The sequence below is a fragment of the Trichechus manatus genome, unplaced genomic scaffold (assembly GCF_000243295.1).
Source record: "Trichechus manatus latirostris isolate Lorelei unplaced genomic scaffold, TriManLat1.0 scaffold00068, whole genome shotgun sequence".
Taxonomy (NCBI): Eukaryota; Metazoa; Chordata; class Mammalia; order Sirenia; family Trichechidae; genus Trichechus; species Trichechus manatus.
In genome coordinates this window covers 1,294,366-1,321,288 of record NW_004444004.1, presented here as the reverse complement: position 1 = coordinate 1,321,288, position 26,923 = coordinate 1,294,366, and the positions used below count along the sequence as shown (strand labels likewise).

Below are 26,923 nucleotides of genomic sequence, written 5' to 3'. Positions count from 1 at the left end.
GGCCGCCGGGGAAGCCGCGGAGGCTCGCTCTCCGCCGGCCCCGCGGGAGTAATTTACATGCTGTCACAGTCCCGCGCTGACTCCAGGGCGTGCAGCTCGCTTCCTAGCTCACTCGCGCTCAGCTCCTGCCACCGCTCAGCCGGCACAGCCCAGGGAAGCCCGAGAGCGAGAGAGCCGGCGATCCGCCTAAGGAGGGAGCACAGGAGGGAGGGAGCCAGGACGCCCTGCTGCCCGCCCTTCCTGCCGCCACAGGTCGGCCCTGAGCCCCGCTCACACTTGGGAAACTTGGGACTCGCTGGGGCTGCGTGTGGCACCTCAGGGGGGCGGCCTCAGCCTCAGAGGAGGAGGAAGAAGTTAGCCCGAAGGATCCGCTCCGAGCTGTTTGTCCAGCTGTTTCTATTCGCACCCCGGGCAGCCCAGCAAAGAAGGGGGCCCAGCAGAGGGGTGGCCGGCTTAGGCGCTAATTGCCACCTCTTCTCCTCACAGCTTGTCTTTTCCAGGCAACCTGGAGTCCCCTCAGGCCAGCCTGGAGGGCGCGCGCCTGCCAGCCGCCCCTGATCTCACGGGCCAGGCAATCCTCGAGCCCGAGGAGATGGCCCAGCCCAAGACCGACTGCCGCTCACCTGTCGGTCTTGACTGCTGTAGCTGCTGCCTGGACCTAGCCCACAGGAGCGAACTCCAGGGAGACAGCAGCGGGGAGAACAACAATCCGGGTAGTCCCACCGTGAACAACTTTCGGCAGCTGCAGGAGAAGCTAATCTTCGAGAACCTCAACACCGACAAGCTCAACAGCATAATGCGGCAGGATTCCTTAGAGCCGGTGCTGCGGGACCCCTGCTACCTGATCAACGAGGGCATCTGCAACCGCAACATCGACCAGACCATGCTCTCCATCCTGCTCTTCTTCCACAGGTGGGTGGCTGGGCACACGGGGGTGGGGGGCATGCGGTCTCCGCTCGCGCCAGCCTCTGCTGGACCCTCTCCTCTGACAAAAGGGGCAACCAGAAAGTTGGCGAAGGGCACTGGGGAGATCGGGCTTCCCGGCTGCCATGGCTGAATTCTATGGAGCTGAGAGGAGGCCTGGCAGGTGCAAGCCCTACTCTGAAGGGTGCCTGCAAAGGCTTTCCTGTGGACGAGGATGCCGGGGCCCAGAAGGTGGGCAGACCCCTGGGTGGTTTTAGGGTAGCTGACGGTATCCTTCCTCAAAGGCATAACGTTTCTGCAGACACTTTGGAGATTCTGCCATGGGATGTTCTTACTTCTCAAAAGCCCTAATAGAAATGTGCCAACTCGGATTGAAACTGCAAGGGCTTTTAAATTACTGGGTGGCCCTGACTGACAATGAGGGCAAGCAAAATTTCTAGATAAATTAAGCCAGTAGTGGTGTTGGGGAGGGCGGAGAATAAGAAAAATCAGAGACTTGTGAGAATTTTTTTGAGACTCTGAATGGGGAGACCTCACCCCCTCCATGGATCATAGCCTTGAATTTCAAATAATGGCTACAAACAGCCCCAGAGAGCATCCTAGGACATCTTTTTGAGTACCTCAAGAACTGTGTTTGGCGGGGGGCGCTGGATGAATCCTTGTCATCATGGGTGTGTGTATGTTGGAATGTGGGTCAGACTTTCTAGAAATCCTGCTGGGGAGGCAAGGAAGAGAGAGGGGAGGGGAAACACAATGGGAAGACCCAGGGTGGGCACTGTCCCTCAGCCTGGGGGGGGGTTCTGGTAAGAGCCAGCCTTGGGGAACAACTGAGGCAATTTAGAGGCAAGTGAGGCGACGTCAAGAAACCCAGACTTTTGGTGTTCTTAGAGCCGTCGGGACAGGGCACCAGTGTATGTGTATGGAGGGGTAGATTTTATTCTTCCGCGCCGACATAGGTGACATAGGTTATGTAAGAGAAAGAGACTCCCCGATGTCTCTCAAAGGTTCCTTCTAGCTCTGAGATTCTAGGACCTGGGCAAGTAGTGTGCCCAGTCAAGGTACCAGCCGAGGAATTGGTTCTCATAATGATAACAAATTTGGGGCACCCATAAAACATTTGGACGGCTTTTCAGTGAGGCACAAACAGGAAAGTTTAAAAGCAATCGAGAAAGACAGGAGCTACCCTCACTTAGCGCTAAGACCAGGTTTGCCTCCCTTTGCCCCAAAGCAAATCCACCATCGCTTCCCCTCCTGCTCCTAGCCCCAGTGGGTTCTAGGTGCCTGGACATGCAGGACTGCCAACTTGGTTAGCAATACTATAACCAGTTGTATTTCTCAGGCACTTTCAATACATCAAAGCCCTTTCCTACCTATGTTTTCACTTTAGGCATCAGATTATCTCCTTGTGTAAAATAAACCAGGCTGCGGATGGAACAGGTTGGGAGGGCATCTTCATTTCTGGTGAAAGATTACTAACAAGTGTATTCAGACCACAGATGCTGAAACCCTGCAGAGCGAAATCCTTAACAGGCTCCTAACAATCCTGCTCAACTCTGTTGGACAGTGACAGCGGGTGGGGGTGGAGGGGAGGGGTGGCGGAAAAACCTGGAAAGAGTGAGTGTAGCATTTGCATTCTTTAAACCGAGAAAGAAACTGCCCTGTAAATGACTCTCCTTTAACTCTATCCAGAAGAGTTTGGTGAAGAGTGAGAGGGGTGCTTCCCTAGGTTCTGAGTCTAGGAGGGTCGGACCTGGGTGAGTGGGATATGAGGCTGAGAGTCTCAGAGCCTGAGATCAAAGTGTTCATGTGTCCCTTGCCTTGGGAGGTTTTCTGATTGTCTGGGCTCCTTGAATAGAAATACCTCCTTTGTCATAAACTTCATGGACACCTGTTTATTGACTCTTGGTCCTTGGCAAAGCCTGGAAATGCTATGGGGTGGGAGATGGGGGGCGCCGAGCGTATCAGTTGAGGGAGGAGGAAGAATTGTTGGGGGGATCGTGTCTGAGCACCCTGCCTCCTGGGATCAGGGCATCTCAGTATCCTAAATAGCTGTGGAGCAAACTAGCAAGCCCCTAGTCTTCCTTGAGGCAGGAGGGTGACAGGGTCCTGTGGTAACAGCCTTATAGTTCTAATGGGACAAAACATTCCCTCATTTTCCTTGACAACTGGGACCCTATAGACTGAGGAGCCTGAATCTGGTTTAGGTTTTGCCCAGAATGACATGCTTATTAGCAAACCAGGAGATCGTTGTTGGTGGTTATTACGAGGCCTCTCGGATGCCTGGGCTGGGCAGCCTTCACCTAAGTAAGTGAAAAATCTGCTCTCTTTCCTACTTCATTTATTCCCTGGGTTTCCATCTTTGCATTTCAGCTATCGTTTTTACTTCTATTGCATTTAATGATTGGATGTCTCCATTTTCTGTTTGGGTGTCTTTCCCCTTTGATTTGCCTACTTTCAAGGCCACCTGTTATCCTGGAGAAGCTACTGTCCCTGTCGCCGCCCCACCACCCCCTCGCAACTCCTGCAGCCCATCCCCCTGGGAAGAAGGGCGGGGCACATTCATTCCTGATTTATATCTGGTTTGTCTGTTTGACCTGTCTCTGCCTCCCAGCTTAACTCTTGGTTTCTTTGGAGCACAAGACTGTAAGCAATTTGAGGGTAAGAAACAAAAAACCAAACTCGAGTTGATTCCGACTCATAGTGACCCTATAGGCAGAGTAAAACTGCTCCACAGGGTTTCCAAGGCTATAAATCTTTATGGAAGCAGATTGACACATTTTTCTCCCTCAGAGCGGCTAGTGGGTTCAAACCGCCAACCTTTCAGTTAGCAGCCAAGTTCTTTAACCACCGCACCGCTGGGGCTCCCGCAATTGGAGGGTAGGGCTGTGTTTTATATTTGCTTGATTTTCCCTCAGCTTTCAGTTATACAGTTGATACTCAGTAAAGTTTTTTTAGTCGGTTGACTGCTTCATTGTTAGTGTGGTCCCATGTAAAGATTTTACAACTTTAACCTAGTCCTGCAAAACCCTTATTAAGGTTCAAATGTGGTTTTCTCGGTTTCATCCACACGCAGGAACTCTAAAAGCCTGGTAGAAGTACTGATGGACACTCTTGTCTATATACATATAAATCATCGTCTGTAATGAAGGAGCCCTGGTGGCACAATGGTTAAGCACTAGGCTGCTAATCGAAAGGTTGGTTGGCTGTTTAAACCTACCCAGCCGCTCTGCGGGAGAAAGCTGGCGATTTGCTCCCGTAAAGATTATAGCCTAGAAAACCCTATGGGACAGTTCTACTCTGTCACACGGGGTCACTATGAGTTGAAAATTGACTTGACGCCACCCAGCAACAACAACAGCAGTAATGGGCCTGGCAGCTTGTTGGTATGGAAATAGTGCCTTTAAACTATTAGGGGGAAGTCGCGTGTTTTAAACACCATCCCTTCCATCTTACGTTACATAACTAATAACTAAAATTGATTCATAGCTAACATTTATTGAGTGTTTACACTGTTGTTGATGTGTGCCATCAAATCAATTCTGACTCATGGTGACCCTATAGGACAGAGTAGAAGTGACCCGTAGGGTTTCCTAGGCTGTAATCTTTATGGGAGCAGATTGCCAGGTCTTTCTTTTCTCCTGCAGAGCCGTTGGGTGGGTTCAAACTGCCAACCTTTCAGTTAGCTGCCCAGTGCTTAACCATTGCCCTGCTGGGGCTCCTTGTTTACAATGTACTAAAGCATTAAATGAGATTGTCTGTATAATGTCATTCAATATTTACACCAACCCTATGAGATGAGCACTATTATCACCCATCTTGATTTATCACTCTTCTTCATCTTATGAAAAAGGAAATTGAGGCTTGGAGAAATTAAGAAACTTGACCAATGCCTCACAATGAGGAGCAGAGCCAAGACTCCAACTGAGTTCAGTCAGACACTAAAGAATTGTCTATGAAGAAAGAATTGCTAAGCAGAGATAAATGTGAGCCCCGATCCTATCCAAATGCTCCAAATGTCCTTAGTAGATAAGGTGACCAACTGTCCTGGTCCCAGGACACGAAACTTTCAGTGCTCAAAATTGGACAGTCCCAGGAAAACTGGGATGGTTGTCACCCTATTATTAGGGTCCACCACCTAGTTGTTTGGATCTGCATCTAATACTGGAAAACTTAGCAGGGAGACAGAAAATTTCGGGAAAATAACTGAATTTCCAATTTAAATATAGCATATTAAAAAAAAAAAAACTTCTTAAGTTGAAATTTGAGGGACTTTACCTCTGTGATCTGTGAGATGTGGCAGACTAGAGTGGGAGCTTTTGCAATATTCTGTTGTGATTACTGTTACTATTGTTACCTCAAATTTATTTCTAAGGTTTTATCCCAAACTTCTTAATCAGCTGTATTCTGCCTTTGGGCCCAGAGCATACCTGCCCAGTGTGATCTGAGATACTCTGAATCTGAATTCCCTTCCAGCTCTAAAAAGCCCTAGGATTCTACCTTTGAGCCTCTGTCCTGGCAACAATTGGTTCCCACACATAGATGCTCAGAGAATAATAGCAATAACAATAACAACAACAATAGCAAACATTGCTATTTATTTTATGTGTGCTAATTCATTTAATATCATTGAACATCCTCTATCAGTTGCTAATCTAAAGGTTGGGCTGTTCGAACCCGCCCAGCGGCTCTGGGCCATACGCTCCGGTAAAGATTACAGCCTAGAAAACCGTATGGGGCAGTTCTACTCTGTCACGTGGGGTCACTATGAGTCCAAATAGACTTGACGGTACTGAACAAAAACAACAATTGAGCTGATGTATAGTAGCAAAAGGAAGGAGATAGATTCAGAGATCAGGTTTCCACGAAAAATTTGCTTAAAAAATTATTTGTACTTCTCTAAGTGAGCCTTGGAGCCCCGGTGGCGCAGTGGTTAAGTGATATGGTTGCTAACCAAAAGGTCGGCTGTTTGCGTTCACCAGCCACTTTGGAAACCCTATGGGACAGTTCTAGTCTGTCCTCTAGGGTCATTATGGGCCGGAATCAACTCAACAGCAATGGGTTTTTTTGGGTTTTTTTTTTTGGTTAAGTGAGCCTTAAGGAGCCCTGGTGGTGCAGTGGTTAAGTGTTTGGCTGCTAACTGAAAGGTCGGTGGTTTGAACCCACCAGCTACTCGTGCAAGAAAGATATGGCAGCCTGCTTCCGTAAAGATTTACAGCCTTGGAAACCCTATCGGGAAGTTCTACTCTGTCCCGTGGGGTCACTATGAGTTAGAATCGACTCAACAGCAAGAGGTTCGGGGTTTTGTGTTTTTTTTTTGTTTGTTTGTTTGTTTGTTTTTTGTAAAGTGAGTCTTAGGACTAATTGAGAGTGGTTTCATAAATGTATATTCCTGGGCCCGGCTTCTGAGGAGCTAGCCGTTTACCTGGTGTGATTTGAGAGGCAAATATTCTCTCCCACCTGCCTACTCTAGCAGTGCCTGAATTCATACTGTTTAAGATTCAGTTCTCTGTCCGTGTACCATCTAAAAATCCTGGCACATAGGACCAGGGGTATGCAGACCACATCGTGAGAAACCCTGAATTAGAGATTGCAACCCTTTGTCAACTAATTTGCCATTTGATTTTGAGGATGGAGTTCTTTGCCGTAGAGAGGTTTTGGGTTTCTATGTGGTTAAGCCTGCCATTCTTTGCCTTTGTGAGTTTTGCCTTGCTATCGAGCTTCGAAAGTCCTTCCCTTGCCCAAGGTAATTTAAAATAACTATGTCCTCAGTGTTTAGTGGTCTGACAGAGAATTGTCACTCTTGGATTAAGGCACATTCCCTGTTAAAAACCAAACGCATTTGCAAACTTAACATTCATGGTTTGGACGCCTCATGAAAACCGCAACATGTAAGAAATGGTCTTTTTGCTGAAGCACAAGTATGAATTGCATGTGATAAGAAGCTAGTATGTGGGGCCCATACTTTCTCTGGTGAACGAACCTAGTGCCCTACCCAGTACCTACTTTTCAACACAACTTGTGGTCTTCTACTCATAGTCAGTCAGTCCACACATATGTAGTAACTCTCACGAAATGACCAAATGTCTGTTTCTTTGGAGAAAATGCCCCCTCCTTGAGTCAGCTGGTGCTAGTGATTACAATGAAAAGAAAGCTAAGACATTTAGCAAAGTGATGGTGCTAGCCAAAAAATGATGTTTTGTGGGAGGAAAGATATATTTTCAGGATGTTAATGAATGTGCGGATTGTCAAAAGTTTAGTATGTATCCCTTATGAATGGCCAGGATCTACTGTACCTTTTAAAAGAATGACACATGACGCCATTACTCTCCATTGACTGCTTTACATGGATTTGTTTGTCAGGCCTTCGTCTGGGGTGACAGTTCACTGGGAGTAGAGTTCTATGGGACTGGGACATAGGAAAGCCAAGTGTGGAGGGGAGATGTAAAAAGATAAGGCCAGAGTCGATGAAAGGTCTACCCTAGGTGGGCAGCATGAGGGAAGATGGAAAGAACAGCACAAATTGCACCTACTCCTCAGTTGTGCGCACATCTCAGAAAATAACGCTTTCCTGGATGACCTTGTTTTCCCTCGCTGCCTGAAGAGAAGGTTAACACTCCTGCTTATATTTGCCCTTCTAGATAAACCAACAAGCTTTCAATTCCAGGTAGAATGTTGGCTCCTTTCCAGAACAGGTCCTGAAGGCCAGGGAGTCTGGGTAAGTGGAGATGGCTGGGTCTGGCCAAGGCTGCCAGGGTCTCTGGGTCCCCTTGAGTGACTGAGCTCAGCAGAACACTTGCCCCCAGCATGTGAGTTGGTTGAAAGGAATAAATGTCTGCTATGTCTGCACCGGATGGTGAGTGTTGCTCTGTTTGTTAATTGCGATTCTGCTCCTACCTGAACTTTCTCCTCTTATGTAAGGCATCCTTCAAGATAACTACAAAACCATAATCTGCCATGACTGGCTAGGTTCACGTAACAAATTGGTTGGTGCCATGCAATAGCCTCTCTAGCCCCCATGAAGCCAAAGTGCTGAGTGGGACTGAGGCTTGAGCCCATTCAGTGGGGCACTTTGTGTGCCTAGTACACTCAAGGGAAAGCATTCCATAACCACAAGGGTCATCAAGATAAAATTTCCCTTTTAGATGAAGGGACTAATAATGGTCCGGGACATAGTGTGCTGTCCCAATGCCCACAATAATGGGATAAGGATTAGGACTTCACCACAGTCTCACAGCTTTGGCAGACAAGGCCCTTCATAGAACCCCATGGGCTAACGGGAGGCCCGCAAAAGCCAGAAGGCTAGATACCAGCTGCAAAGCAACCTAGGTTTGATGAGGAGTCAGGGCAGGGAAAATGGCTTATGGAGGCCACCGTCTACCAGGCTGAAGTTCAGCTTAGTTAAAGAGGTGGAGTGGACACAAGATGGGGTCTGTGAGAGTTGAAAGTAACTTCCATGCTTTTCCAAATGCTAATCCAGGCAGGGGAGAACCTTATCAGCAGGCAAGGGAAATTCACTTATACCTTATAGCTGGAAATCTCTACCCTAAAGTAGCTATTGCCCTTTTTGAAACAGTGTAAAATCCCAGCCAGTGAGGGAGACTGAATAGGAAGCTTCCCGTTGTAGGGACACTAATGCGAGGAAAAACAAGAGCTGGAAGCATGCTTGGTCAGTGATGACCCAGGCACACTATCGGCCCTCCTCTCATGGGAGCCATTTTCCTCAAATAGGCCCATCCTGAAATCAGGCCCTTGCCAGTGAAGAAACACCACAGGGACCTTCTCCATCCTTCCTCGAAGGAAGAATTTACTCACAAAATAGTCTTGAGTATTCAACCCACTTCCTCTTGTCTTTTATTCAGGGGAGATGGAGAGCAGCTGCTCATAGCTTAGGGGTCTGGCTAGGATTCCCACTCTGTGCTATCTAGGCCAGTGATTGGTTACAGCTATCTCTGAGGAAGAGGGGGTGAGAAGTGAGAGGAAGGGGTGTGGTTTCAGGGGATCCTTCCTGGCGTCCCCCCGAGCCCCCCTTCTTCAGCGCTCCCGTTTAGCCTCACTCCCAGACTAGGCTGGGACTAGGCTAGCCTGAGGGCCCTGACTCATATCTCATATAGCCTCTTATGTAACAGAGCCAGGTTACTGAGGCATCAAGCTTCTGCTTGCTCCATGGCTGGCTTCCCCGGGGCTTGGCATTTGGAAGCCTGCTGGGGGTCGAAGTCAAACTCATCATTCTTCTAAAGGAAGAGCCTACTCTTCCTAGTATCCAGCAAGCAGTCTGCTCAGAGGTAAGTACCAGGCTGCAGAGGAGATTCCCGCCAGCCTCCGTACTCAGCAGCAAATGTAAGCAGGCAGGTGACCTGGAGTGGACTTAATTTGGCTTGAGACATCTTTTTTTGGGGGGTGGGGGGCTCCTACTATCACCTGATAGTACAGCTGCTAAAGAGATGGCCCAGTGTACTTGGAGGGGTTCTAGAACAGGTCTCAGAAGTCCTTCTTCCTTACCTGCTTGTTGGTTCGAGGACTGTTCTGGGGAACCCCAGGCTAAGTGACATCAGGTGGAAGGATGTACTGAAAGCTGGAGGAGCTGTTTAAAGGAAGACCCTTAAAGAGCCAATTCCCAGTCCATTCTCCATGAAGTCTCAACATCCCCAGGCTGGCCTGAATTCACAATGAATCTCAGCTTGCTTCCTGGCCTGTTCAGAAAATTACAGGTATCAGCTTAGTGCAGCTGAGTCCCCAGTTAAAGTCAGGATTGCTGTATTCTATGGAATATTTCTCTAATAAGCTAATTTGACTATATTCAAACACAGATTATCTCCATCAGTCTAATATTCCGTTGGCTCAGTTTCTGACTAAACCAATAGTGCCTCTTCCTCCTTTCCCTTGTCTTTGCCTCAGCCTGTCCCACTGTGTTGCCAGGGGGTAGATGGCTCACAGGCTGAGGGTAGGCGGGGGCACTGCTCTCCAATCAAGAAAGAGAGGACGAAACAGGGAAACAAAGCAAGAAAGGTGGCCTGGGAATTACCAGCAGGCGTACTTTGTATCCAAAGCTCAGATTCAGGAATCCTCGGACAAGCTCAAGATCCCCATCTTGGGGCTCAGGGGAGCTGGGTCTCTTAACTCCCCCAGATCACAGCCAGAATCCAGTGATAACTGGGGGGCTTGAGATGGAGATGCAGAATTTCCCTTTCCTAGGAACCCTCCCAGGTCTCCAGCTCCTCACTTCTCCCATCCTTTTGGTTCATAGTCAGTTTGTTTAAAAAAAAAGGTGGGGGGAGAGAGGAAGGATAAGAAAAAAATTACTCAGTTATAAGGTGACATACTCTGCCCAGGTACACGGAGAAATGAATGCTGGCATCCATCACCTCATTCGGCCTTGTACTGAGAGACCAAGCACTTCAATTAATCAATCCATCATTTATTGACCAAGGGCCTCCTATTTATCGAGTACCTACTGCGGATTTATTGAATGCCCACCCTGCTAAGCATTGTAGAAGACATGGGAGAAATCAAAGGCTAGAACCGGGTCCAAGAAGAGCTGAGAGTGTAGCTGGGGGAATTGGAGCAGCTGCACCCAAGGACAGCAGGGAACAAAGCAGCGCCACCAGAGTGACCCCAGACTACTGAGAGCTGAGTTGGGGAGCTCAGCACTCCTTGAAGGGAAGGCCTTAAGCTTACTGTTTCCTAGTTTCACATGTCCAGAGCTTGGGCAGTGCCAAATCAAAGTAGGAAGGAAAAGTTTCTTTGTGGCAGTGGCTTCCAGCAGGGCCTTAAAGAATAGGTTGGCATTGGAATGGTGGGAAGAGGGTGCAGGACTTTCTGCTTGGGAAAGGGGAGGGGACACTTGTGAGTCCAGCGAGGTTCACAGGTAGGAAAGTATTGGCCTGGGGTGGGGACAGAAGGGAGCACCTTTGATTCTTCCTGGGCTGAAACCCAGAGTCTCCAAGCTTCAGGAATAGAAGAGAAAGGCCCACTCTGGCCCTCCCGTCATTGCTGCCTCTGAATCGGGGCAAGCTGGGCCCTAGTGTCCTTTCCTCAGGGACTTGGCCTAGCCCTGGATAGGTGTAGGCCTTCAGGGTCTAGGGTTAGTGTTCAGTGCTAGGGACACTGGAGTAAAACTGTCCACTCCAGGTACTTGTTGTGGAGGATGATTTCTCCATCCATGCCCACATCCTTTCCCATCAGCACTCTGGAGAAGTCACATTTAAGCTCATGAACAGATTTAGTCAACAATGAATATTCATTGCTCATCTCCTATGTGTCAAGCTCAGTGTTAGGTACTCAGAATATAATGGAAAATACACGAAAGGCATGGTTTTGGCCATCATGGAATAATCAGTTGAGTGGGGGAGATAGATATTAACCAAGTAGTCACATTAATGACTAAGTGCCAAGAGGGAAAAGGGATAGACTTCTGTAAGAGAGTATAACAAAGGATCAGACGAGGCTTCCTAAGGAAGTGACATTGAGCCAAAGAAATGAATCTCTAATGGTGAAATTCTAATCATCAGAGCCAGCTCAAAAGACATTTTCAACAGAGGACTTTCTAAGGAATCTCTGAAGTCATACCATGTAGGTTGCAGCTCATGCCCCTGAAAACATCTCCAGGCCATGAGAGGCCAGCTGGTCCAAAAGGGGAGGGCTGACAACATCCTGACAAGAGGAAAAGATGAGTTTGAAACTCATGGGGCAAATAGTACTTAATGTCATCCTTTGCTAAAAATAGTCCATGACAGTATGGAAATGTGTACAGGCTGGCCCTGGGGACTAGTGATAAAGTGGTTATAGCCTGTGGGGAGGAAAATTTGTTTTTGTAAATTATTTACTATAAAGAAAAAAGAAAGGGAGGGTCGTCTGGGTTTTCCTTTCCCTTTGTGGGCTTCCTTCTGAGTTATGAATGCTTCTCATTGTACAGAGGCAGTGGGGCACGGAGCTTCAGGCTGCACTCCTTCTGGGGCCCGAGGTATAAATTTTCTGGACTACAAATGTCAGATATTTGTTTAGACTGAAAAATAGCCTAAATGCAGAAGGGAAGAGAGGCTCCACCTCAGAGAAGGGAAAAAAAATTGATCAAGGGACTCTGAGGGGCTTTCACTGGAGAGAGGAGACCCCATCACAATGGCAAGGCAGGTGAAAACTAAGAGCTCAGTGTGAGCCAAGTGAATCTGATTGTGAAGGGGCTGGATTAGGCCAACAAAACTTGTCTAGCCTACAGGAGGTAAACCTGGGACTTGAAGGACGCGTGGGAGCACGGCTAAAGGAGCTAAGGTTATTGGTCCAGGAAAAAAGTTTAAGGGTTAGGTGGAGGGTGGTAGAGAGAAAGAAGAAAGGTTAATCTTCAAATGTAAGAAAAGTCACAACTCAGAGATGGTGACCAGCTGTTTCCCAGCCACACTAGGAACAAAACAAGAGGAAACAGGCCTACACTGTAGCATGAAGAATTGAGATTAGATAGCAGAAAGAACTTCCTGACTACAAGCATTCTTAGGAGCTGGACGAAGTTACCCCCAAGGGATGTTATATATAATTTATAAGATGGGAACGGTGGTGACAGTAGCAATGAAGAACTGGATAAAAGTGTGAGAGGGCTGATTATAAGGACCATGGACAAATGGGGGAAAGACAGGGAAAGCAAAGGGGCCAGAAGCAGGTGCTTGTAAGGAAAAGGAAAGTGCATATATGATAGATGAATGTGTTTTCATAAAAGTAATTTCATAATGAAAATGTCTATGAAATTTCCATTGGAGGTCAGTCATTAAAATTAACATATACTTTCCTATGACTGCAGTGAACTAGAGAGCTGTTAGGGTCTCCTCTAGCATCCTTCAGCCTTCTCATCTCCTGGCTAAATTAGCCTCAATAGGGCACCCCATCCTCCATACTCTAACAATTTGGGGAAGCACCCCAGTGTTGGGGACACTGGAGTAAGACTACCCCCCACCCAGGTACATGTTGTAGAGGATGATTTTTCCATACATTCACACAATGAAGATTAGACACAGGGGATACAGTGGCAAGCACCAGGCAGGGTCTCTGCCACAGGAAACTTACGTCTAGTGTTGGAGACAGACACCAAGCAATAATTACACAAATAACTACATTATTAAAATTGATCATAATGAAGGAAAAGTGTAGGAAGCTGTGAGGACACAGATAAGGGGACTTGACCCAGGATTAGAAAATCTGTGAAGGAAGTCACCTTGGTAAGACTCTGGGCATTGCATGGGTCCCTCTGTGAGTGACTCTTGCCCTAAATCAGGAACAAGGAAAGGCCAAATGAATCCAGTTGCCACTAATGCCCTAAGATGTGGATTTTGAAGCGCCTCTGGCCCTGTTGGATAGGAGCAACACCCAAGGAAATTTTCTGACTGCTAAGATCAGCCAGCCTTGATTTAGGCAGAGTGAGTCTCTAAGGGTCATAATGGCCTATCAGCTGAAAAGCAGCATCAGAAAGACTTGGAAGAGCTCATCACCTGCCAGACTGACAGGGGGAAGATCAGTGAAGAGCGTAAAGAACTAATGAGCTGAAAAATCCTCTTGAAACTGACTCCCAGAAATAACGATGTCTCCAAAATACTGTACTCTCCGTCTTCTCTTCAGATGAGGGAGACTTTGCTAGTATATTCTAGTATTAGCTGCAAGGCGTGCCCAGGGCTGGTCGAGCAGGAGCCTGATCTGGGGGAGCCAGGATCCTAGAGAGGTAGAGCCCCCACACTTATCACACAGAGGTGGGAGATACTGGCCTTTTAGGGGAGCTGGCATGTGCTTCTCCCCACTTGCAGGGCCCGAGAGGGGTCACTGAGGTGCAGAGAAGGTCATTAGTCAGTGTGCTCATGAAGCACAGGGGCTGTGCATTGGATAGACCATTGACAGACGATGACATTGGCAAGTGACAACCTCTCTGGACCTCAGTTTCCTCATCCAGAAAATGGTGGTAGTGTGGTTGGGAGGGATGAGTGAGAGGACGCTCCAAGAAACACTCAGTAAAGGGAAGCCTTCATTATCATTAGGCAAGTCATCTGTGTACCAGAACAAAATCTTACCTGACTTGCCTCGCCTCGCTCTCTCACTAAACCCTTCTCTCACCAGTCCCTCCCCTTGCTTCGTCAATCACATACCCTCTCCTGCCCAGAGCCAACTCTAAGAAAGTGGTACTGTTAGTTCCTTGCTGACACATGCAACTTCCTCTTTTGTCCTCTGACACCAAGCCTTCTAGCTGTCTCCCTATCAAGGCTTGCTCTCCGACCTTCTCAGTTCACCTGCTGAGGGATGGGAGGGAGGGGGGCTGCTGGGGGATTTTAAAGTTTTACAAGGGATCAAAAGCTATAGAAGCATGAGGATGCTCTTCTGGCATTGCTAGCCAATAGGTAAGGATTTCAGAGGACACTGGGTCTAGCGACTACCTCTTCAACACCTGGAGCTTACCCCCTCCTAGGGTTGGGGGGGGCACCTTCTGCCTCCCACAAGCAGCTCAGAGACACAGAGGCTCAGAACTGATAGGAACTTTGAAGCCATCCCGTCTGATACCCTCCCATTACAGATGAGGAAACTGAGGCTCAGAGTGGGCTGGGTACTAGCCCCAAACCAAACAACCAATTACTGACCAGCTGGAAAGAGAAACCATGTCTCCTGATTCTCTGGTCCAATGGTCTTCTGACTTCTCGTCTCTAGACGGCTCTGCACATCCCATCCCAGTAGGTACACAACATCTGTGTGCCAGCAGACCAGCTTTGGGTCCACCTGAAGCCAAAAATGGTGTTTTATTATTTGATTTCATTTAATGGAATTGACCAGTGGTTTGGGTGTTATGAAGCCCTGGCCCTGGAATCCTGCTTCTGCTCAGGCTGGGGCTGCATGCCACAGCCACAGTCATGCAAGGCGGACAGAAGGGCCTGCTGTTCGGGTTGGAAAAGAAATCAGTTGCTGAAACATTGGTCTTTTTGAAAGTTCCAACCACAGGGGCTGGCTGGCAGCGCTGCTGTCTGGGCTCCCCCGGAGGATCCGGCCCTCCCCTTCAGTCTGCGAGTTGGTTTAGGAAGCTGGCCCAGCCTCGGCAGAAGATCCCGAGGGCAGCGCTCGCCCCAGGAGCTCCAGCCTTCCTCCAGAGCCTGGGAGCCTGAAGGCACTCAGGGAAGGGAACTTCCTCCCGCCTCCACAGCCGAGCCAGCCCAGGCTGGCTCCCAGGCTCCCCAAGCACTTATTCTTCTGAGCCTGGGAAAGAGTTTCCAGTTGCTCCCGCCCTAGCCCAGCAGCTACAGAGAGCAAACAAGACAGAGAGGTGGGCATCAACCCCAGCCAGGCAACCCAGGCTTCCCAGGGCAGTGGTGAGATGAAGGCAGAAAGGCTGGAGGAGCCACAGCTCATGGACGAGCCACAGCTCGGAGAAGACCCTGAGCTCGTGGAAGAGGCACAGTTCCTGGAGGAGCTACAGCTTGAGGTGGTGGAAAGTGGGTCAGATTTGGATCCAGAAGATCTGGGTTCGAGTCCTGACTTTGCCACCAATCTGATGCTTGAGCTTGAGTAAGTAACTCCCCGCCCTTCTGTGGGCTACTTTCCCCGCCTGCAAAACGGGGGAGGGGAGATACAACATGGTCTCTAGGGTCTCTTCCGACTCAGATATTCTGGAAGATTACACCTCTAAAATCTTCATGTGTGTGGACAGGATGCATGGAAACTTGAATAAGTCATTGAACTCTCTGAATGGTAGAATGGTGGGGGGAAGAAAGAAGGGGTTCATGTGAACAAGACAAAAGAAAACAGAATGAGAGAGTGGCAAATGTACAAGAGTCATAACCTCAAGAGGGGGTCCACGCTGAACAGAACATTAGGGTCGAGATTTTCAAAATTCAAGGATGATGGGCTCGGAATGAATTAGTAAAGAGAACCAGAGTGTTTGGGGTGTCATCAACATGCAATTGCTAATGAGCCCCTCCATCAAATATCTCCCAGTAGTCCTTTCAGCCCCAAACTACAGATGCTGAACCCAGAGTGCATTTTTTGGGTTCTTCGTGTGTGTCTTTGTGGGAATTCTCAATTGAGTGATTTTCAGGTCTTGGATGTTCACATCCAGATCTAAAAGAGAGCCTAAAAAGAGGGTCTAGACTTGTCCTCTGTTTTAGAAACCTACTCTCTTGGTAACCTCCCTCTCTCCCCAGACCCAGCACTGCATGACTCTGAAGTCTGTCCCTTTGAGAATCTGATGGCAGTTATTTATAACTCCTATCCCCCCATAATGCACAGATGAGCTACCAAAAACCAATCTGCTTGGTGAGTGTTGGTGATTGGTACATTTACTATACTCAGATTCCTTCAAGGCTGGTCATCCCTCCCTGGGTTATATGATGAGAGTCAAAGCCATAGCAGGTGACATCGCACTAACCAGAGAGCTCCTTGCTAGGTCAGGCATGAGAGCTTGGGGATCCCTATATGATAGATCATCTCCAATGTCCTCTGCCAACCATGTACCGACCAGGGTCTCCACTGCTGAGGAAACTGCAGTGGAGGGAGCTAGTAGAAAAGGAACCTCCCTCCACCTGTCTGATACCTGCCCACGTTCTTAGTGCCCTCACCACCACACAGTCTGCTCCCTCCCCGACAGTCCTTCTGCTTCTTGACTGAGGTCATTCACTCAACAATAATTTCTTGAGTGATTTCTTGCCACTCAGGTAATCAATCATAGACTCTTAAGGTTGGAAGGGATCTTAGAATTCCTGCAGCACAATGGCTTTCAAATAATGCTCTACTATATAGAGCCCCCTTGGCGCCCTAGGGATTGCTGGAAGGGGAGGAGGAAGGAAGAAGAGGCAAAAAACTTGGGGGAAGGGAGGAGAGGCAAGCGGAGGAGGTGAATTTGAGGAGGGAGTGGGGAGGACGAAGTTTGGAGCAGGCCAAAAAGGAAGAGGGGAGATACATTGTGTCACCACCCTCACCAAATAGGGGTTACACCTTGAAACCAACAATGGCACAAATAAGAATCTACACGTGTCTTTTAAAGCTTGTAGGATGTCGGTCCTCGCCTGGCTTGCTTTTCCTCACCAGAGGATTTTCAAACTGGGCTCCACTGAACTATGAGATGTCTCCACGTGGGTCGTGGAGGCCAGGGGTGCTGGGTGCCCCCCACCCCCACCCCAGTAGGGTGGGTGGAGCTCCCGGCCTTAGCCCTGCCTCCCCCAGAGCTCTTCTGCTTCTCCAAGGGCTTTGTACCTAAAGCTCCTGAGACAGAGTGACTAGGTTAGATTAGGGTGTGGGTGGGGGGTGAGGATAAGGGATGATTATGGGTTTAACAACAACAAAAAGTTGTAAATCACTGAAGGCTCTTAACACTAGCAGAAACTGGAATCTCTTCTAAAACATCCCTGGTAGGTGGACACGCTGCCTCAGCTTGACTGCATCTAGCACAAGCCGGTTCCCTTGCTGATCAGCCCTGATTGTTAGACAGTCCTTCTGTATCATCAGCATCTGCACACATCTTTCTTGCCTACAGAATGCTTTGGCTGGCCCTCTTCTCATGTTCCTGACCACCTAGGGAGCAGGCAGAGGGAGAGGAGGGTCGCTGGCTTCCCCAGGAAGATGGTGTTCCCAGCCTGGAGCACCACATGCTCAGCCACCCCGGGCAGGGCCGGACGTTAGTGGGGCCTGTGTGAGTGCTGGGGCAGACACTCAGGCTACTGATGTGGGCTTGGGGCACTCCAGCCGATGCAGCACCAGGGGCCAAGGCTGAGGAAGTCCACTCCACAGAGGGCACTGTTCGAGTTAAGTGAGGTCTAGTGTGGAAATCTCAGTAGGGGAAATAGCTGGAGGGAGGCAGCACTTGACAGGGAATAAGGGCTCTGTGTTTGGTTGCAAACTCCAGCCTTTGCTGGTGCTGTCACCTGAAAGGAGGAAAATAATAACGGCCAGGGCCCTGGTCCTGAGAAGAAGGAGCGAGGGAGCATGGCTCAGGACAGTATCCGAACATTTGGGACAGTCTAATGCCCTGCCGGCTTTACATCTGAGGAGGAAATAGAGCCCCGCTTGTTGGTGGTAGAGACCATCTGCATGCGCTATACAGAGAGCACTCTTTCCCAAAGTGTGGTAAACATATGCTGGTGGTGTGTAAGATGATTTTAGGTGGTACATGGGCTAACTTTGTTTTTCTATTTTTATAGCTATTTATTTATTTAACGTGTATTAGAAAAAAAGTCTAACACGCCTTAGGATTTCCAAAATCTTACTTCTAGGAATGAGGCATTTTTAAAAAATGAGTCTATTTAAAATTAATTTCAAGAAAATAGTAGCTAAATCGCAATACTGGTGGTACTCAGATTTGGCAAAAGTCTTGACGGTGGTTCACAAATAACTGACGTTGGGGACATGCTACTACACTATCTATGTGTTAGTGGAGGCAGGGCAGGAGGAGCCAGAGGATAAGTAACAGAAGCCATACAGTATGGTCTGAGCCTTTCTTTTCCATGTACACCTAGCTTGAAGTCCCTTCTGACGACCTTATTCCAAGTGTAAGAATAACCTGCTATTTTTATATCGCTGGTGTCCTACTCTGCCCCATGACACTCAACACTCCAGATTAGCAGCAGTCCTATTCCCTTGGTTGAAGGCACTGTCTCTATCATGCTCGCACAGACATGGGATAATAGCCACCGGAGAGTTGGTGGTGCTGTCCTCACCAACTTCCACTGATTTCTTCTCAGCATTGTTCACGGACATATTCAACTCAGACTGAAGGAGGTGTTTCTGGGAAGCAAGTCAAGAGGTTACAGTCTTTCTCTGAATTCACAAAGCCACAGCTAAAGGACAGGAAATATGTCACTGCGGCAATTTCGCATGGACTTGTGCTGGTTTCCGGACAGATTGGGACAAGATTTGGTGGGAAATTTGTACAAAATCATACTACAAGAGGGTTCCCACTTCTGCCAGGAGTTTGTGATGAGCTCTGTGTAAATAAGTTTGGGTTGCTTCCTCCTTCCATTGCCCTGAGAGATAGAGAACATGATTAGCCCTGCTGTCTGTGGGTCAGAAGGGACGGATCAAGAGGGTGAGCCCTAGGAGGAAGCAGGGTTTGGTCTCTTGCCTTCCGGCTGGATTGTACCTCAGTAGACTTGGGTGTCTTTCCTGTGTTGTTTGGTCCCTTGAACTGTCTTTAGCAAAAGGCTCAAGCAGAGACAGCTGAGCTTCAAATGCCTCTAAGAAAGGAAATTCTACAATGTCCTTTGGTTGTACTTTCCAGTGTTCAACAACCTCTGCTCTCTGAGGTTGTTCCTCTTCATTCCGTCTTCCAACTTTCCTGGACGCCGCTTAATATGCTTAAATGGAAGTTATCGTGTCCCTTTTCAGCCTTCTCTTTTCCAAATTTGCTAAATCCATTAAAACAGGAAAGACTTTTGAACTAACTTGGATTTCTCCATCCTTTAGACATTCTCCAAATTCCTTACCAAAGATTTCATTCTGTCCTCTGTAACAGCTGAGATTGTAACAGGCACACCTTCACCTCTAACCAGTCACCCCAACCTGTTCTCTGACCAGTGTCACACATTTGCAAGATGGCTGGTTAGGAAAGGAGCAAAATTAACTGGGCCACAGAGGACCCAACTGCCTGTCTTAACCCCCTGAGTTAACTTTCCCACGGGAGACTGGAGCTGTGTAGGGTTTCATTAGTGGCTGACGAACAAGAAATAGAGAAGGATGACCTCATAGTTCCTACATACTTCTTTCCTATTTAGAGCATCAAGAATCATGCTAGTTCCTCAGTGATACTAAATGGTGTGCTAGCGATTCATTGCAGCCTCTGTCATTAGCCACCCTACCCAAATAGCCCCATTCGTGTATCTGGGTAGAGTCACATTTTGATTAGCCCTATATTCATTATCCACTTTGTGGATTCTCCATTGTTATTGTTAGTTGCCAGTCAAATCGATTCCAACTCATGGTGACCCCATGTGTGTCAGAACAGAACTAAGCCCCACAGGATTTTTAAGGTTGTGGCCTTTTGGAAGCATATCACCAGACCTTATTTCCGAGGCGCCTCTGGGTGGGCGTGAACTGCCAACCTTTCAGTTGGTAGTTGAGTGCTTAACCATTTGCGCCACCCAGAGACCACCATGGATTATCTATAAACCAAAAAAAAAAAAAAAACACCATTGCCATTGAGTAGATTCCGACTCACAGCAACCCTATAGGACAGAATAGAACTGCCCCATGGAGTTTCCAAGAAGCGGCTGGTGGATTTGAACTGCTGAACTTTTGGTTAGCAGCTGCAGCTCTTAACCACTGTGCAGCCAGGGCTCCTGGATTATCCATAGCCGTCATTAAATCCCAGGTTGTCCCCCACTACCTTCTAGCTATTTTCTGGATACTCAGGGATACAGGATCACTTTGACACCAGTCCATGTCAAGCATAAAGAAGAAAAATAATCATGTGTAGCCAGCTTTGAAATGCACTATGGATCTGTTTGTTGTTTTCAGTAGTCCTGCCTTCCTAATTATTTGAGCTGATATGAAAATGAGCTTGCATCCCTAGAGTATACAGAAACTACGAGGAGAAACTGGGCATAGGGAGACGCTAAGCTAAGCTCAAGCATTGCCACAGATATTTCACAAAGTGAAAAAGCTGCCTCCCAGTACTTGGGAGCTGATTTTCAGACATGCAGAAGTAATTTTTGTGTGTCTTTGGAATGTGTCATAAGGTAGTTTTTGCAGGAACGTCTAAGGGGCCTGGCCACTGGTACCTAGTTTAACTTGGAGAGACTCAGGGCCAAGGAGTTCACAGGAAAACAACAGTTCCCTTCTACTTCTTCACCGTAGCCTGATGGCTCTATCACTATGCCTGATCTAATCGCCTGACCTGTGCAAGTATGAAGGAGGTGGTGCAATTCATCTGAGGAAAATCACGTCTGAGACAGGAAGGGGCACGGCAGCCTCTTCAACCAAGGATTTATGTATCTGTCACAGGAGGGAAGTGTGAGCTGAGAAATGACTCCCAGAAGTGCTAGAATTGGAAGAGGCAGCACTGCTACCTTTCACAGTCAGTGGTGTATTCATTCGGAATCTATGCTACCTTGGGAGGCCAGCGGCCTGGCCCTTCCTCCCTTCCTTGAGTCCATCCTCCTCCCTCCCTCCCTTTCTCCTCTCTGGCTCAGCACACACTTAAGAAAACAGAGCAGAGCTGGCCAGGTGGACCCTGCCAGGGGCCAAGAGGGAAGTGAAGGAAGGATACCCGTTGCCATGGAGTTGATTCTGACTCATAGCGACCCTATAGGACAGAGTAGAATTGCCCAATAGGGTTTCCAAGGCTGTAAATCTTTACCGAAGTAGACTGCCACATCTTTCTCCCGCGGAGCGGCTGGTGGGTTCAATCTGCAGACCTTTCGGTTAGCAGCTGGGGGTTTAACCACTGCACCACCAGAGCTCCTTGAAGGAAGGATATCAGGGGCTTATGCTGCTTTTTGCCTGACAGAAGCCAAAGGGACCGGCCCGAGATCCTTCAGCCAGCCGCAGCAGGCTTGTAGCTGAAGGCATGTTGCCATTGTCGGAGCTAATGGCAACCAGAGTGTATGGGGTTCCTCCAATCCCTGCAGCCTGCAGAGGCCAGCAAACTCGCTCAGTCGCGCTCTATCTGGACTTCAGGAGGAATAATTCCTGCTGTCTTTGTGAATTGATTTTTGCGTTTTTTGCCTGCCATGCGTATCTTGGCTCTGGGCCCTCTGCTGAGCCTGGGACTGCGTCTTTGCTCCACATCCCTTTCCCTGCTGCAAGGCTGCCAGACAGGCTCCCTTGGCAACCTCATTAGGCTCCAGTGGCGTCTCTGGGGAATCTGAGCTGGGCGGCAGCTCTCCATCTTTAGGGCTTTAGTTGTCCAGATGGCTTCTACTTCTCCAATGCAAAGGGCCCCAGGCTGAAAAGTGGAATCCAGCTGTCTTTGGGAGCACCCACTCTGCTCAAGTCTGTGGTGGGCACCAGTAGAGACAGGGCAGGAAAAAGCCCTGGCCTCCAAGTGCGTTCCTTCCCTATTCTTGGTCTCCAGGGCAGGGGTTTGGCCAGAGGAGCAATTCCCTTCCTTTCCATGACAAAGAGGAGCACTGGTGGTGCAACTGTTACGCACTCAGCTGCTAACTAAAAGTTTGGCCCTTCAAACCCACCCAGTAGCTCCACGGGACCAACACCTGGTGATCAGCTTCTGTAAAGATTGTTGTTGTGTGCCATCTAGCCGATTCTGACTCGTTGTGAGCCTAGAGGGCAGAGTAGAAGTGTCCAATAGGGTTTCCCAGGCTGTAATCTTTACAGGAGCAGATTGCCAGGTTTTTTCTCCCGCAGAGTCACTGGGTGGGTTCGAACTGCCAACCTTTCGGTTAGCAGTTGAGTGCTTAACCATTGTGCCCCCAGGGCTTCTTCCATAAAGATTACAGCCTAGAGATTTAGGCACTTAACAACAAGAACCATGACAAAGTACCAATAACTATTTTCATAGCTCTTCTTCTTAGGAAGCAAGAGGTGCCTGGAAGCCCAGTAGGGAAGCTGAATGCCACCCAGGCCCCAGACCTAGTCCTTCCTCATCAGCAAATGGTCCCTGCATTGCATGGGAAGAGATGCGTATGAATTCTGGCGAAATGCCTCAGTCTGGAGAGGAGATTGTTGTGAGACTAGTTGCCGAATCTGAAACATTTTCACTGGGGATAGAGGAAGCAGGCACATCCTTCAGAAAATGGTGAACTGGGTAGGATTTGTTTTTGACACTTCCTTTTCTCTCCCATTCTCCCTTCTAGCATAGACTTCCTTAAACTATCCTCTCCCCAGCTGCTCAGGACTCTCCACTATTGGATGACAGCTCACGTTTGAACTTTCTCTATTCCCTGACCCCTTATCCTCCCTCCTCGAGGCCTTGCTTTCTGCTAATGCTGATGTGATACAAGGAATCAAGCTGTGGTGAAAACGGCTAGTAGCACTGAATACACTCCGTCTCCCAAGCCACAATTCTGTTTCAACAGTGGACCTTCAAAAAGTATAAGCAAAGTGAGAAGTGCAGACTTAGTGGTGGGGGGCTAGTGGAACTGAGATTTTGGAGCAAGGTCCCTCTGACCTTTAGCAAACTCTCACATCATGCTATGTAGGCAGCCACCCTCTCCATCCACGTGTAAGGCCATCCTTAGGGATGTGGTTGACATTAGCAGAGGGAACAGGGAAAAAATCTCAGCTATCTCTCCCCTAACCTCCATATAAACCCAGGCACAAGGTGCAGCAGGGAGTGGGGTGTCAGGATGAAGTCCCCAGTTTAGCCTTCAAACAGGTGGCTGATTTCTGCCTAGGCCTCTGTTCCTTAACCCCATCAGCCGGGCAGGTACTTTTGGAGGATGCAGGGAAGAAACTGGAAATCCTCCCTAGTGTGTACCTGACTCAGTTGACTTTTAAAATATTTGAGAATGCAAAACTGAGGCCATTACTTGTAATAGCAAAACCATTCTTGCTTGAAGGGAGGAGCTCTAACCATTTACAGAGCAAGGGTTACAGTCCTTTCTAGGGGTCTGTTGCAAAGCTATTTTTGTCTCATTTGCTCTTCTTTCCTCCTTGAGTTCTGTTCCCCTCTAGGCCCCTCAAGAGCTCCTCTCTCCGTCTCTTTCCCGATGTCTGTGCTCATACAGGCTTATGCAGGGGAAATAACCCCCAGCCAGGTGATTCTCTCATCCAACACACTTTCCAAGATGGTCCCACTGCTCCCTTCCAGAAGAGCAGGGACAAAGACTGTCTGGGCCGATATAACACGCTCTTTCCGTCCACCCAAGTACACCGGAATTCCAAATGCTCTCGTTTCCTTCAAGCACAAGTGGCTTTTGCTGCTGATCCTTTGCTCTGGGTTACCCATTTCCTGCTCAGCCCTGGCACAGCAAACGTGTTTCTGTAGCAGCTACCTCAGGGTAATTTGAGAAGGAACTCTAGGCCACCACATGTGGAAAAGGAATCAGGGGAAGACACATGTGGAGTAAGAATCTCCTAGAGAAAGATTATGGTCTTTTGTAAATGGTCTTAATAATATAGAAGTACCAGCACTGGATGTTTCTAGGATTTTAATTTACTCTAAAGAGATTTTGTTATTATTATCATTATTATATCCTGCCAGCTACAGTGACTCTAACAAAATCCCTGACTCTCTTTCACCTGCCTTAAGGAGTCAGAAACCATCCATCTCCTGGCTGTGTGAACGTCTTGGGCACACACACCACCCCTATCCAGCTTGAATCCTTGAACTTGTACCTGCACGGTCTGATCAATTTCTGCATAGCCAATCAGATGCACCCTGTTGCTGAGCCTGTTTGAGTGGGGAAGATGGGAAAATGAGGCAAGTGCTACAGGAGGGAGCTGTTATCTGTTTCCCCACCCCTCAATCCCCCAACTCCCTCAACTTGTTCTGTGTCTCCTGTTTCTAGGCTCCAATCCTGGCCAAGCCCAATACCCCTTGCTTATAATGTTGGGTCCACTGTTTTACCCACCATACTTGTTCTGCCACGTCACCCACCACTTCCACTGCTCCTCCTCTGCTCAGCTCCTAGGCTGGTGTCAGGTTTCTGTCTACTTGGCCACTGAACCCACCTAAAGATGGCAGGGCAATTCCTTCTGGCCCTTTCCTCTTCACCATGCCAACATGCTCATTCATGGTGGGGCCACAGGTTGCCTTTGGAGGAGCCGATTCAGCAGACTCACCCTGGGGAGCAACTCCTTCCTCCACAAAGCTAATTGAGAAACCAGGAGCACTGCTCATGTTCATTCGGTCTGGGACTTTGTTTTACCCATTTCTGGATTTGTGTTTTTAATGGGCCTTCCAACATTGATTGCTAAAGCTGCAAGCCCATTCTAGAGTACCAAAGGTGGATAAAACTGAGTGTCACTCCCCCTCTGTCAGCCTTTCTATAGTGTATTGTTACCCCTCTTCTCTTTGCTCTGTACCCCAACTCCTCCAATGCCAGCTGTGGCGGCCCCTTGGATGCCCAGATCCACCAAATGCTAGGCAAGAGCTCCTGCTCCACACTCTCAGCTTTCCCCTCTGCTCCTTTGGAACCTGAAGGATCCACTGGAATGATCTGAAGGGTAAGTGCAGGGCCCAGTAAGTAGGGCTTCCTGTCCTTCACCCCAACTTCAACCAAACTAGCTCTGCTGTCATCTGTTTGATAAACTGGGTTTTCCCCATGAGATTCGGTTTGAAAGAAAGGATCCACTAATTTCTGTTTGTTTGTTTAGTCACTACTCTAGGCCTTTCTGTCCTCCATGTCAGAATTAACCTATTCTGCATCCTCTGTCTCCGAACTCTGCTAGGGGACAGTGGAGAGTAACGCTAATCAAATAACTGAGTCCCTACTGCTGTGTTAGCTGGCTACAGGCTGGCAAGGAATGCCAATGCCTTCACCTAGTTAAGACGGTGAGGAGAGCAGGCAAGCTGGCACTCTGCTCCTCGTGTATCACATGGCTGCCACCCCACCCATCATTAATAATAATCCCTCACATTTGCGTAGCACTTTACAATTTCCAAAGCACTTTCACAGACTTTATCTTATTTGATCCTCTCAACAGCCTGTGAAGCCCGCCAGAGCAGGGGCTGTTATTTACATTTTACAGACTAGGCGAGGAGACTCTAGAGACCATTTAATCATGGCCTCTCTAGAGCTTGCTAAAGGGAACTACGTAGTCAGTGTGTGTTGAAGCGCTGGTTAAAAGGAACAAGAGTTGGAACAAGGGTTATAAAAGGAATGACGGGAGAGGGAGATGAGGCAGAAGGGAGCAGCAGTGCCCACAGTGCTGCCAGCTCCGCCACCTAGGTTTGTGAAGTATTTCTTAAGTAGTATGGGACTTTGGGGGAACCCCGGTGGCACAGGGGTTAAGCGCTCAGCTGCTAACCGAAAGGTTGGCTGCTAACCAAAAGGTCAGCTGTTAACTGAAAGGTTGGCAGTTTGAACCAACCAGCCACTCCTCAGGAGAAAGATGTGGCAGTCTGCTTCCGTAAAGATTACAGCCTTGGAAACCCTATGAGGGCAGTTCTACTCCTTTAGGGTCACTATGAGTCAGAATCGACTCTATGGCAATGGGTTTGTCTTCTTTTGTTTGTCTGTTTATGGGACTTTGGGAAGAGCTGACCCAAGGAGGCAGAGGGATTTTCTCTTCTGCATGATGGTGGCTGCTGCCATTCCTGAGCCAACCACCGCCCCACCTTGTCTCATCCCCACTGTACAAACCTGACCTTGTCGCACAGCTTTCTTGAAGCTCGTGGAGCAGGATTTCAAGTCCTAGCACTGGAAAGCCCATAGAGATCATCTAGTGCAACCCCTCATTTTACAACAGAGAAACAGAAACCCAGAGACAGAAAAGTTTTGCCCAGTGTCACACAGAGAAGCAGAGGCAGAGCTGGATTCAAACTCATAATCTCCTGACTTGCAGTCCAGAGTGCTTTCTGCTACAATACCCAGCTGCCTCTGTGTGTGTATGTGTAGACGTGTGAAGGAGGGCTGTGTGAGGTGCCCACATGCCTTTCTGGTGAACTGCTGTGGCCTGGACCTTGTACCCATGTGCAATGACTGGGGGTTAAAGCCATTTATAGGGCCTGGAGTATGATAGGGTGTGAGAAAGACAGGGTTCAGTGTTTCTCTCTCAAGGGGATTCACCCATATAAACTGCTCCAGGTAATTAAGATCCCAGAAGAATTGGCAGCTGCTTGCTGAACAAATTAGACTCTGCCTTTATGGGCATGTTCTGTGCTGGAGATCAGAGGGCCCTCCCTGATGTTTGGTTCATTAGTCATTGTTCCCTGTCAGAGCAAGCACTCAGAAAATTGGAAGTCTGGCAACAGCCTGTATTCAGAAATTCAATAGCAGGAGCAGCAACAGCAACAGCTGAGTGTCTGGGACAGTGCTCCATGCAGAGTAGGTGCTTGAAAAATGCTTGTTAGCTAACTAATGAACTAAGTAAAGAAAGCCTTTGGTCCTCCGTGCTATTCAGAATGAAACAGTGTCAATAACAGATCTGATTGCTT

General features: G+C 48.4%; 1 protein-coding gene across 3 annotated transcripts in view; it reads left to right on the top strand.

Moving 5' to 3' along the window:
* The first annotated feature begins 67 nt into the window (after positions 1 to 67).
* TSC22D3 (TSC22 domain family member 3) overlaps positions 68 to 26,923 on the top strand; it is a 64,243-nt gene continuing 37,387 nt past the window's right edge. Inside the window, exons 1-2 of one of the 3 annotated variants that reach the window (XM_012556525.2) lie at positions 68 to 252; positions 487 to 912. In XM_012556525.2, the coding sequence (XP_012411979.1) occupies positions 593 to 912 (320 nt within the window). In that variant the 5' untranslated portion in view covers positions 68 to 252; positions 487 to 592. Of the gene's footprint in view, positions 913 to 8,998; positions 9,207 to 26,923 lie in introns of those variants that run through there. The other 2 variants (XM_023734446.1, XM_023734447.1) reach the window with 2 other exon arrangements.